Raw genomic sequence first — 12,815 nt, 5'->3', positions numbered from 1 at the left:
ATAGTGATGATTGTTATGCACTATAATATAATAAACTGCTGTGCCTACAAGAGCAATATATATGCAGCGCTTAAACAAAACAAACCATCTTGAATGACGTATTTCAGCACGCCTGAAAGCTGAGGGTCTTCATTGATGTTCACAAGATAAGGAAATTTTTCTATCATCCGTCCCTCCTGTGGAAGAATTCATTAAAACTTTTTCAGAACACTGCTGAGCCAAAATATAGCTAAGAATATATGACACATTGATTTTTGCCCAAAGATTCTGGAAAAGAGGTTTTATCTGTTGTCATGTTTTGAACATTGCCGAGCATTTTCACTTAAAGCTAGCCAGATTTTTAAATCAGACAACAGATTTAGGACAGAGCCATCCCGTGGCTACCCAGGTCTGTAACTGTGGGTGTATAATAAAAGGGTAAGAAAGGGCAAGCCAGAAGGGCTTTCTTGACACCTTCCTCTTCTTCCCTTTCCCTGAGTAGATTAGGTTTTATGAATATTTTATTAGCCTGCCGCTATCCTAGCTACTAGGACTAATTCAGAATGGAGAGGCTGCTTGAAATCCCCACTCTCCTTAAGCTTAAGAGCATTTTTTGAGACAATAGGTGTTGGGAAAACAACCAAAGAGTTCATTAGTGCATGGCAAATCCACTCTGATTTTAAATGAATGAATCACGGGCAGATAACCAGTCCAAGATTTTATATAGCTAAAATACACAAGCTCTCATTCATTTCAGCAGGTTTTTAGGAGAGGAAGTTCTACACAAGCATTCCTTTCTTGCACAGGGCTACTCTATCCATTTAACTTAGGGATGCCAGCCTCCAGGTGGGACCTGGGGATCCCCTGGAATTACAGCTCATCTCCAGACTACAGAGATCAGTCCCCCCGGAGAAAATGGACTCTATGGCATCGTACCCCACTGGAGGTCCCTGTCCTCCCCAGGCTCCATCCTCAAATCTCCAGTAGTTTCCCAACTTGGATATGGCAACTCTGCCCCCCACCCCGCACCATTGGCCAGGGGGACCCGGCAACCCTACGCTGCTCAAAGAGTACATTATTTCTATCTGGGAAAGGCATATAGTTGTACTGATTAAATATCTATCATTTCAAGACCATGATAATTGCCTTGCTGGGCCAGACCAAATTCCTGCACTTTTCCGCAGCAGTGGCCACTCGAAGGCCCCTGGGAAAACTCAAAAGCAAGGCATGGTGGAGCAGTTCCTTCAGCATCTAGAGGTTAGCACCTGAGTTACTGCAGCATACTGCTGTTCCCATTCTTTCCGGGCTTCTTCCAGCCGATATTCCCACGTTGCTTGAATGGCTTGAATCCGCAGTTCATTTTCAGCCAGCAAACAACGAAGCTCTTCTGGTAAAAATGAGAAAATTTAACTTCATGGAAATTGAAAAAAAATAAATTATCAGCAGTATTCACAGGATTCCAAATTCCTACTTGAAGTCACAGATTTCCTAACATACTGAAATTATTATTCTTCTGCATTCAGTTGTTGAAGAAATTGTTCTTAAATATGTCTGAAGTATTAACTTTATCATTTGCTCATGTTCTAAAGGGAGAAAAATTGATATAAACGGAGTGTATTGCACGGGACTGTCTTATTATCCATCTTAAAACGTATGGACATTACATATTAATTATGTAGCTTTGGTTGACACAGTCTCTTACAAGGCAGAGGCTGTGGTGCAGAGATTGTCTAGTTGTACTATTAGACACCGAGCCCTTCAGCATCTAGAGCAGGGGTGGCCAAACTGTGGCTCGGGAGCCGCATGCAGCTCTTTCACACATCTTGTGCGGCTCCTGGCAGGGCGGCCTGGGGAAGCTAAATATCATTAGCAGACAAATATCACTGGACAAGTAAATACCACTCTCGGTATCTGCTTTTTACCACTTTTGTTATTATTTTTGGCAGCCTCATTTAATGTTAATAGAAAGCAAATTTGCATCTCTCCCAGTAAAAACGTGTGTAGTATTTGTTCATGTCTTGCAGCTCTCAAACATCTGACGTTTATTCTATGTGGCTCTTACGTTGAGCAAGTTTGGCCACCCCTGATCTAGAGAAAGCGAAAACCTTCCTCCCCAATTACCCCATGTTTTTAGACTGAGACCACTGAGAAAGTTGCCGTTTGGGGCTAGGGTTGCCAGGTCCCCTGGACAATGTGGCGGGGGATTTGGGGGGTGTTCTGGGGTGGGTGGGGATGCCCCAAGACCCACCCACCCCACTAAAAGATTTAAAGGGCTTCAGCTGTTTGGCGGGGAGAGCACATGGCCTCCTGACCAGCTGGAGAACCCTTTAAATCTTTAGCGGGGAGGGAAGGGGCTGTTGCTGGCCACAGCTCCTAAACAGAGTGGGGTAGTGGCGCGGGTCTGAATCCCAAACAGCAAATTGCCACTGGGAAAGAAGCCCCGCGTACACCGCGGAACCCCCCCCACTGGCAAAGACCCTTTAAAGGGTCTTTTTGCCAACAGAGCTGTGGCCAGCAACAGCCCCTCTCCCTCCCTGCCAAAAGATTTAAAGCCCCCACTCCCCTGCTGTCTTTCTACCTCCATAACTGGTTATTTATTCATTAAACTTACAGCCCTTCCTCCCCACATTGTAGGCTCAGGGTGAGTAACAATATATATGTTTCTGCAATTAATGGAGATTTACAATCTTAAAAAGATATTACAATACTCAATGTAAAATCCATAAAATCATCATCCTTAAAAACATCTGCATTAAACAACAATGCACCTCAACAGCAGATTAATGTGGTCCCAGTCTGGCTCAACAGTCACTGGGGGTGTGGAGGGGGAGGCCTAATCAAATCAAAGGGATGCCCGCTGCCTCAACTAAAGGCCCTGGAGAAGAGCTCCATTTTGCAGGCCCTGTGGAACTGTAAGAGGTCCCGCAGGGCCCTGATCTCATACGGTAGCTCATTCCACCAGGCAGGGGGGAGGGCTGAAAAAGCCCTGGCCCTAGTTGAGGCAAGTCAGACATCCCTTGGACCAGGGACTACCAGGAGGTGTTGAGTGGTAGAACGTAATGTTCTATGGGGTTCATATGGGGAGAGGCAGCCTCAGAGATGGTTAGTGGTTTAAAAGTATCCAGAGTGATGCTGGGTCCTCAGGTCTGATCCCCAAGCTGAGTTACAGGTCAAGAACTCTTTGACTCTCATCCTTTGGTTTGCACCAAAGGCTCGCACCTCTGCCTAGGAGGAGCCTCACAGTTCAGAGGTCCACAGCCCCTGCCTCCCAGCAGCAACAGCAGAGGGTGGGGCCTGCAAATAGCCCCAGGCAAACAGACCTTGTTAAATATGCAACAGACCAGACAAAAGACCCAAAGAGACCCAGACAAAAACACCACTCTTCAGCAGGCTATAAGCACCCACTCACCCTCAAACTCTGTCCTCTCACAAAGCAGTCTCAGTTAATGCTCCCCAGTAGTTTAGCAGTTTAGGAAAGGCAAAACAAAACAAAACAAGAACAAAACCACTCATCATCCCAGCAGCTTTCTTCTGGGTTATTTCTCCCACCCCAGCTGGCGCAGTTTATCATAGTTATATTGTACTGAACTCTTCTGGGGAAATCACCTAGTTCTTTTATGTGAGAAAACTTTTCCCATCTCAGGAGATTTCACGTGCCTTACTGTAACCCATGCAGTTTTGTAGCTGTTAACAGCATACAAGGATCAGGCTCACCTGCTTTTGCCAATAGGTGGCTACTGCATCAATTAACTCCCTTTCCCCCCTTCTATACTTAGTTAGTGAGCATGCTCAGTGTTTGTAGCCTTCCCTAAAGGAGGCTGGGTATTTCCAGCAGCCAGCAGTTCAGCCTGGCCCAGAAAGAGGCAACATCTTGGGGAGAGGCCTATATAGACTTTGCTGTGTTGAGGCCTGCCTTGAATTATTGCAGGTAAATCCTGGAGTCAACTGATAAGAGCTGCAGCATCCCAAGTACAGCCTGGAAACCTCATATGCTGTTCCAGTATCTGTGAGCTTACAACATATGGACCTACAATATATGTATTATCTATGTGCTTGGTATTTTTTCTGTTCTGTGCATCCTTGTGGATGCTGAAGATATCTGTACTCAGTAATATCCTGAAGATTCATTGCTATGAAGTAATAGCAACCAACCAAAAGTGAATGAGGATTTATATGAAAACCTCCATGCTTTGTTTATATAAAGAGTTTATTTTAAATGTTAAAGTGCATTGGTTGTATTGCCTCTTTTATGTCTGTGTTTAAGTGCATGTGTAGTAACAGCAGTTACATATTCTTAATAACCATAGGTGGGAGTTCCGCTGTCAAAACCGACTGAACCGGCCCACTCTCCCTACAGATATTAGGACCTTAGTGGGTTACATTACTATGTTCTCCTCTCTGTTCACTCTGTTCTTTTCCCATCAATAAACCTTCTGATAATCCTTTAAAATACACCTGGCATAATTTGCATGATTTTCAGAAAAGTGGAGAAGACTACTGAATGTTATATGAGGCCTTCTTGCCCAGTACGTATTTATTTTACAATTTCTCCTTTGTAATACATACTTGTTTCATCTGCTACTCTTTTACCAGAATTTCGAACACTTGACAACCTGGACAACAGGTTACAGTTTTCTGCCTTCAGTTCCTTTATCAGTTTCTCAGTTGGACTTGCATTTATCACTGCGTTGTTCTTTATCTTTTTTGTTCTTTCAAGATAAAAAGAGAGAGGGAAAAGACCACACTGTACGCTCTTGCAAAACAATAAGACTCCAATACAAGGCAGAACTCAAGGTGGCTTTAAATATTATTATTATTATTTTGCTGTTAAGTCGTAGCTGTCTCATGACACCTCTATAGTATTTTCAAGGCAGGAGACGTTCAGAGGTGGTTTTCCATTGCCCACCTATGTGTCGAGTCCCTGCCTGGTATTCCTTGGTGGTCTCCCATCCAGGGCTGACCATGCTTAGCTTCCAAGATCCGGCTAGCTTGGGCCACCCAGGTCAGGGCATACAAACACATACAAAGTCACAATTTAGATTTTAACATTCAAGTTAGGACTACCAATAAATGAAAACGACATCAGTTAAATGCAGCGCTCAATAAAACTGTCCATAACTGCCTCCTGAGGGCCAGGTAAGCTCCCTGGGGAGGTTGCTCCATAACTGAGGAGCTGCCACAAAAAAGGCCCTCTTCTGTGTGCCTGCCAGGTGAGTTTCTTTGATTGCTGGGACAGCCAGGAGTGCCGCTTCCTGCAATCGTAAGCCAGAGGTAGAAACATATGGGAGCAAGTCATCCTTCAAAGACCGCGGGGTCCCAAGCCATAAAGGACAAAACCAACACTTTGAATTGGGTTTGGGAGCAGATCAATTGCTGTAATATTGGGATCACATGATCCTGATAACTGGCCCTGACCAGCAATCTAGCTGCAGCATTCTGGACTAGCTACAGCTCCCAAACGCTCTTTAATGGCAGACCCAAGTAGAGTGAATTGCAAAAGTCCAGTCTAGACATAACAAAGGCAGGGATAAGTGTGGCTAGACCAGACTGAGCCAGGAACAGGCACAGCTGGTGCACCGGCCAAAGGTGAGCAAAAGCACTCCTAACTACAGCAGCCACATGTACAGCAGCCCACTGTGTTGAGCAACATTCCCAAACTGAGAATCTGGCTTTTCAAGGGGAATATAATCCCATCCAAGACAGGGGAGCTCTCAAGTCTCTGGTCTGCCTTTCTATTAACTCACAGCACCTCTGTCTTGTCAGGATTAAGTTTCAGCACGTTCACCCCCATCCAGCCCATTACTGACTTCAAGCACCGGTTTAGAACATCAACACCTTCCTCAGAATGAGGTAGCAAAGAAAGGTAGAGATGGGTATCATCTGCACACTGGTGACACTGCAGCCTGAATCTCCTGGTGACCTCTCCCAGAGGCTTCATGTAGTTATTAAATAGCATGGATGATACTACTGAACTGTGTGGAATCCCACAGGCCAAAGGGCAAAGCAGGAATCCCCTAGCAGCACCTTGTAGAACTGACCTCCCAGAGAGGACTTGAACTAATGTAGCGTGATTCCTTTTAGACACAGTGCCAAGAGGCAGCCCAGTAGGATACCTTGGTTGATGGTACTGAAGGTCACTGAGAGATCCAGGAAAACTATCAGGGCCACACTCCCCTTGTCTAGCTCTCAGTAGAGGTTATCAATCAAGGTGACCAAGCAGTCTGTGTTCCAAATCCCAACCTAAAGCCAGATTGAAATGGGTCCACAGAATCAGCCTCTTTCAAGAGCCCCTGAAGCTGAGAAGCTACCACCCGCTCTACCACCTTTCCCAAGAATGGAAGACTGGAGACTGGCTGGAAGTTCTCCAACATGATAGGGCTTAGGGAGGTTTCTTTTCTTTTCTTCAGAGCAGGTCTAATCACTGCTTCCCTGAGTATGAGTGTCATAACTTCCACTGTCAAGGAAGCATTTACCACTCCCCTTATCCACTCGGTCAGCCCCCCTCTAGCAGCTTTCATTGGCCAGGAAGGGCAAGGATCAAGGACACAGGTGGCAGGCATCTCCAAGGATCCTGTCCACATCCTTGGGTGCCACAAGCTGAGAGGTATCTATAGAAACCAGACAAGCAGACACCAAAAGTACATCATCTGAATATATTATGTTGTGCCTTGAGCCCTTGCTTCCTCTGGAAGGATAATGAGCAGCTTTCTGTAGCTACTGGACTCTATCCCCCCGCCGCTTTTGGTGCTTTTCTTCCCACGTGTGCTATAATGTTGTAACAGTTCTATTAAAATTTGAAATAGTTAAGTCGCAATTGATCACAATAGTGCTGGAGCACAATATTGACATACAAATAGTAGCACACCAACCATCATGCAGCTTCCCCTTCCCATCCCTTTCCTGGCAATTGGGACAAAAATGGCCTACACCTTTCCTCTGGTTTCACTGTAATGAAAATATGTCATTTTCTAAAATGAAAACTAGAAACACAAGGAACTTCCATTTGAATTGGAAATAGACAAAGGCAATAGATAGTAATTGCTTTTGTGGTCTAGCACTATATCTGAGTTTTTAAAAGCCCGCAAAAAGACCTGCAGCAGCATGGCTGGAGAAAAATGTTGGGGGAAAGGCATCTAAGAGGTGTTGATGTGTCAGTGGAGAAAGGGGGTGATGGGTGGAGAAGCCACCAGAGTTCTTAGAATCCCAATGTTCTTGGATACAAATACTTTGTGCCTTAGGATACACATCTGAACATTCAATGACTTATTCCATGTATCACATCTGCTTCCTTCCATGCTCTCCACCTTTGGATTAATTGCACGATAGTAGTGTCTCCTTTAACCCCTATAAATATTATCTGTAGCAAAAGTACTCTTTATAATTTTAGATTAACTTGACTTGGGAAAAGGACTGATCTGATTTAATTAAAGACTTAAAACCTCATCATCACTAACACCAGAGTGAATCTAAATATTTGCAACTATTTCTAGGTAACCATATTTTTAGGTGACCATAGAAGAATTGAAGAAGAGTTGGTTTTTTTATACCCCACTTTTCTGTACCCTAAGGAGTCTCAAAGCATCTTACAATCCCCTTCCCATCCTCTCCCCACAGCAGGCACCTTGTGAGGTAGGTGGGGCTGAGAGAGTTCTGAGAGAACTCGGACTGGCTCAAGATCACCTAGCGGGGCCTTTGTGGAAGAGTGGGGAATCAAATCCAGTTCTCCAGATTAGAGTCCACCACTCACCACACGGGCTCTCATGAGACAGTTTGTGTGAAAGAAAGTTACAATTCATCCTTATTTAGCACTCCACCTAGCACTCCACTCCAACCACTTGTCTAACAAGATGCAAAAATAATGTACCTCTCAGCATATCGCAAAGTTGATAATGTTTCCTCGTAACAGATGTCTGCTGGACTAATAGCTGCAATCTGTAAATGTGTACAGAGAATTAGCACAGGTGAGTCTGCAATCTAGCTAGTGATGGGCTTATTCATAGAATAAGGATTGACAAGTGGCCAGCCTCATCCCAGCACCAGCTTAAGATTCTTTGGTTCAATGATCCCAAATCTTTTGGAGCCTGCAGGCATTTTTGGAATTTTGAGAGAGGGTGGTGAACATCATCCCAAAATGGTTGCCTTAGGAGGCAAAGTGGCTGTAGCGAGAGGATAGAGCTAAACACAACACAATACCTCTCCCCTCCTTGCTTTGCAAAACAGATGCATGACAATTATGCTAAACATATGAAGCTGCCTTATTCAGAGTCCAGCCATTGGTATTTCAAGGTTAGCATCATCTGTACTTTGGCTGACAGTGTTAGCAGTCAGACCCCTCTTCCCACTTTTTGTTGTTCAGTCGCATAGTCGAGTCCGACTCTTTGTGACCCCATGGACCAGATCACGCCAGGCCTTCCCACGTAGGGGTAGTTTATAGGTTACAAAGCCAGAAACATCCCGCCATATATCACCCCAATCAATACCTTAAGTGCAGGGCACTGCTTGGGCCAAAATGGATGCCAGTCAGGCAGAGGCCTGGGAAAGCAGTTTTCAAGGCGAGACAGAGTGTCTGGCTGCTGGCTACTACCCCCTCCTTGCCCTGGAGAGATGCATGACTCAGAACAATGGGTCACCCATACACCCAGGAATAATCCTGTCAGCACCAAGCCTGACTTCCCCTTCACCCATTACGCTTGATTAAGAAGCGATTAATCAGCGCTTAAGTCTATTCACCTTCCCCATCACCCTTCCTGCCCAGTGCCTGTAGGGCCATCAAACCTCTCCTACCTCTTTGTCTACCTCCGGTAGAATCAGCTCATTGTCTTCTGGTGGTGAGTCAACCTGCCTCAGGATATGTCTGTCCTATAAATGTCACCCTGCTGCCCCAACAGTGTGTGTGTGTGTGTGTTCTTGGATCCCCTTCACACTCCCACTTGCGTGTGGGTTCTCTCTCGCTTCCTGAAACGCTGGCCATTTCTGCTTTGACTTTGCTGCTTTCCATGGACTTCTTTAAGACTGGTAATTATCACGCATCCCTACAATGCTTTCCCCTTTCCTCCCTGATTCTCCTAGTTAGCTCTTGTGTTTGCTGTGTGCATCCTTGTTTTATTCTGTTTTCTTTTTGTTTCAAGAAAAACTCTTTCCACAAATAAAAGGTAAAGGTAAAGGTTTCCCTTGCTTGAAAGCCAGTTGAATCCAACTCTAGGGGGTGGTGCTCATCTCTGTTTCCAAGCCGAAGAGCCAGCGCTGTCCGAAGACTTCTCCGTGGTCATGTGACTGGCATGACTAAATGCCAAGGTGCACGGAACACTGTTACCTTCCCACCAAAGTGGTACCTATTTATCTACTTGCAATTTCTTGCTTTTGAACTGGTAGGTTGGCAGGAGCGGGGGCCAGAGATGGGAGCTCACTTCGTCACGCTGCACTAGGGTCTCGAACTGCCAAGCTGCAGACCTTCCAGTCTGCAGCTCAGCATCTTAACCTCTGAGCCACTGTGGCCCCTTCCCACAAATAACAGCCTGGTTATTTTTTAGAGTTCTCATATGGACAAATTCCCGTATGCAGAGTTGGAGATTTCAGCTACCCGCCTCTCGCTCCATCTCCAAGCTAATTCCCCCAAACTAAGTGAAGACTGCCTGTTTTGGGTAACAACAGCAGGGTCAGGGTGCTGGGAGGACAACAAGATGGAGAAGAAGTGGGTGGGCCTCTACTCTGCCTCTCATGGAACCGTCCAGCTCTTTGGACTCTTAGAACAAAGCTCCATCTCTGATTTGCAAAAGTAGCTCATGGCAAAGGTCTATTATGCCTGAAGAAGAAATGGACCCACATACTGGCTAAGGAAAGCCCAGGTGCTTACCAATCCTCCCAATCCTCCAATGGCTGCAGCTACTATTGTAGCCATGTAAACCCTTTCATCTGAATGAAGGCCATTAGTAACAAGCCCTGCCTTACAATGGGCCTCTGTCCACTCTATTAAAAGTTCAGTGGGCACCAGGAAAAGTCGTTGCATGTGCCATGGCATCCAGTGATGTCACACTGGGGAACCTGCTTTAGTTAGTCAGACAGTTACAGCTCAACATCAATAATTTCTCTAGGATTGTCTGTGCTGTTACTCTTCTAATGCACCAAAATGAAGTAGACCGATGTACACTGTGCTAGATGTGGCTTCAGAACTAGGAAGCATATCTCTGTCACAAAAGACTTTTTAGTGTAAAAGTTCAAAACGCTACAGGAATCTTTCTGGATGTCCTGCATTTTTACACTCATTCATTTATCTCCCACTTGACCTCTAGGTTATTTTTACACATTTTGCAATATTAAGAATACTCAAGCACTGCAACCAAACCAATGGGAAAGCATAATTAATATGAGCTGCTGCCTTACAGAGTGCTTACGCAACAACGTACCTTAGGATTTGTTTTTCTACTTACAGATTGTGGGATTTATGCCTTGGAATTTTAACATATTTTAGGATATTTCCCTCAGACAATAAATATTACATTAAAAAACAAATAGAATGTATGACTTCCTCACACCAGAAAATTTTTGTTCGACAATTTTACCATAATAGTTCTGCTGTTTCCTCCCAAAGCAGACTGCAAGAGTTTTGTAAGAACTGAATCTCTATATGGGACATGCAATACTTTCTTCCCCACAGCAGCCTCAGCCAGAGCACTAGAAGAAGGAAAACAATGGGGAAAAATAAGCTGAGCAACAGATATACTTTGAATGTGTCTCAAAACCACAATTCACTAGGATATATTTACTGGGTATGTGACAGATATTATTACTATTGATTTGAGAAGCAGCCACTTGAAATCACTGGTGGGCGGAGGTGGGTTATTTGAATAAATCCTTTTTAAAGTGGCAGATCTTTAAAGATTCAGTTTAGTGGCCCACAAAATCCACTAAAAAGAAGAAAATGCATCTGTCATCTATTGTAACAGTCATGGCCATATAAGTGACCCAATACTTTAGATTTAGAATCCTCTTGCGTGAGTAGAGATGAAAGAGAGGTTCTTTAAGATCACGTTTGAATTATATTTGACTCTCTACAGATTAACATGTTCCTGCAGGACCCACAGAGACATAGAGATGTCAGTAGCCATGTGCAGATTTGTTCCACATTTAGGTGTAGTGTCCTATTATTCAGACATTCTGATTACAAGTAATTTAAATCAGGACATGATATGAAACTTGAGAGCTGTTTTATATTATTTCTAAACATTGTTTGAAAATGTAGAGACGAGATTTTCAATTTGTTAGTAGCATTCTGTTGGTATATTGCTGCATTTAAAAAGAATTGGAATCTCCCATCTATTGCACCGGCTGAACAGGATTTGGGTAACTGAATTCTTTACTAACGTGCTGTATTATAAAATAAGGCTACAGGTATTGTGCATATTTCAATAAGTTTATTGCAAGATGGATGTTCTTTCATCATGTATTTGAAAGGGGGGGGCAAAAAGTGTATTCAGAGCTGTTCTGAATCTCTGCTGAAGAAGTAACTAAGCTTACATGTAGAAATTCCAAAAATTCTTAGTGCTACACAGGGCCTGGCTTTAGCAGATAACGGGACAGGGCGTTGCTAGGATACAGGCTGGTAAAAGAGGCCCCAGCTAGGTGAACAAGACAAACCCCACCCAGGTAACGGAAAATTACTGAAGATGAACAAGGATGGGAAGGGGGGAAACTTAGTGTAGAGTTAGGTGAGATTGTGAGGGGGTGTGGCCGATTGGTCCACCCAGCCAGAGAGGGAGGGGGGGTATAAAGAATTTCTGTGCTGCGCCACAGCTTCAGAGAGACGACGGAGACCACCTCTAACGTCTCTCTCCATGGTTTGCAAACTATGCTTCAATAAACGCTGTACTTGAGAGAGCTTCCGTGTTGGATTTTCCTGCTCGACTCCTGTGTCCGGTTAATCAGCACGTATCAATTTGGCGGCGGCGGTGGGATACAGCCTCTTCACGGGGGGTCTGGTGTTCGTGGTGGACCACCTCCAGGGCCCACCCAGGATTTCCCGGATTTGGAGGTTGCTCCACAGCTGAGCACGCAGTAACCCACTCGAGGGGCAAGAACCGCTTGAGGCTCTCTCAACCACAGCCGGGACCCTGCTGACGGAGTGACGGAAAGCTCGGTGAGTAGACTGGTCAAGTAAGACCACTGGTATGGGGAACAAAGGATCCAAGGGGATGCGGCAAAAGGCCAAGGGGGACGCCCCGTTATAAAGGCCACTGGGACCGCACGTAGGGTTAGTGATCACTTATCCATCAGACTTTCCACGGGGGAAAGTCCTGAGGGAATGGGAAATGTTTAAAGGGTAAGGGGTACCCAAAGATGTTTCTTTGTTTGTGAGTGTGTATAAGAATGGCCAAAGATATTTGACCTTCCCTACGGCCACAGGTGGCCATCGTGGGGAACGATTAACATAAGCATTAAAACTTGTTCTGTGTTGACATCTGGATGGATTTTAGCAGAGGATTGGGGGGGGTGGAAATATGTACAAGAATGGCCAAAGATACTTGACCTTCCCTACGGCCACAGGTGGCCATCGTGGGGAACGATTAACATAAGCATTAAAACTTGTTCTGTGTTGACATCTGGACGGATTTTAGCAGAGGAGTGGGGGGGGCGGCAGTGGCCCGCCTGGCCCCAAGTAGGGTAAGCGAGACAAGTTCATCCCAGAGAACCGGGATGAGAGCAGGGAAGGAGAGGTCCCTGGTGCAAAGGGGGGTGGCTGTTTAGTTGAAGGTTGGGAGAAGGATGTGGAAAGGGGTGAAACGGAGTTCACGCCTTGCCCCATGGCAGAATTAAGGGGGTTACAACAGGGGGAAAAGGTT

At 45.1% G+C, this 12,815-nt stretch overlaps 1 protein-coding gene across 1 annotated transcript in view; it reads right to left on the bottom strand.

Annotated features, from left to right (window-relative positions):
• KIF28P overlaps nucleotides 1–12,815 on the bottom strand; it is a 64,971-nt gene that overhangs the window by 29,711 nt on the left and 22,445 nt on the right. Inside the window, exons 7-13 of the mRNA XM_015408446.1 lie at nucleotides 10,539–10,650; nucleotides 7,844–7,911; nucleotides 4,599–4,688; nucleotides 3,481–3,487; nucleotides 2,481–2,513; nucleotides 1,245–1,361; nucleotides 86–176 (exon numbers count right to left, since the gene is read on the bottom strand). Of these exons, the coding sequence (XP_015263932.1) occupies nucleotides 86–176; nucleotides 1,245–1,361; nucleotides 2,481–2,513; nucleotides 3,481–3,487; nucleotides 4,599–4,688; nucleotides 7,844–7,911; nucleotides 10,539–10,650 (518 nt within the window). The remainder of the gene's footprint in view (nucleotides 1–85; nucleotides 177–1,244; nucleotides 1,362–2,480; nucleotides 2,514–3,480; nucleotides 3,488–4,598; nucleotides 4,689–7,843; nucleotides 7,912–10,538; nucleotides 10,651–12,815) is intronic.

Source organism: Gekko japonicus, unplaced genomic scaffold, assembly GCF_001447785.1.
Source record: "Gekko japonicus isolate JY-2015 unplaced genomic scaffold, Gekko_japonicus_V1.1 scaffold897, whole genome shotgun sequence".
In the NCBI taxonomy this organism is placed as follows: domain Eukaryota; kingdom Metazoa; phylum Chordata; class Lepidosauria; order Squamata; family Gekkonidae; genus Gekko; species Gekko japonicus.
The sequence above is the reverse complement of the archived record's forward strand: the minus strand, read 5'-3'. Positions and strand labels throughout refer to the sequence as shown.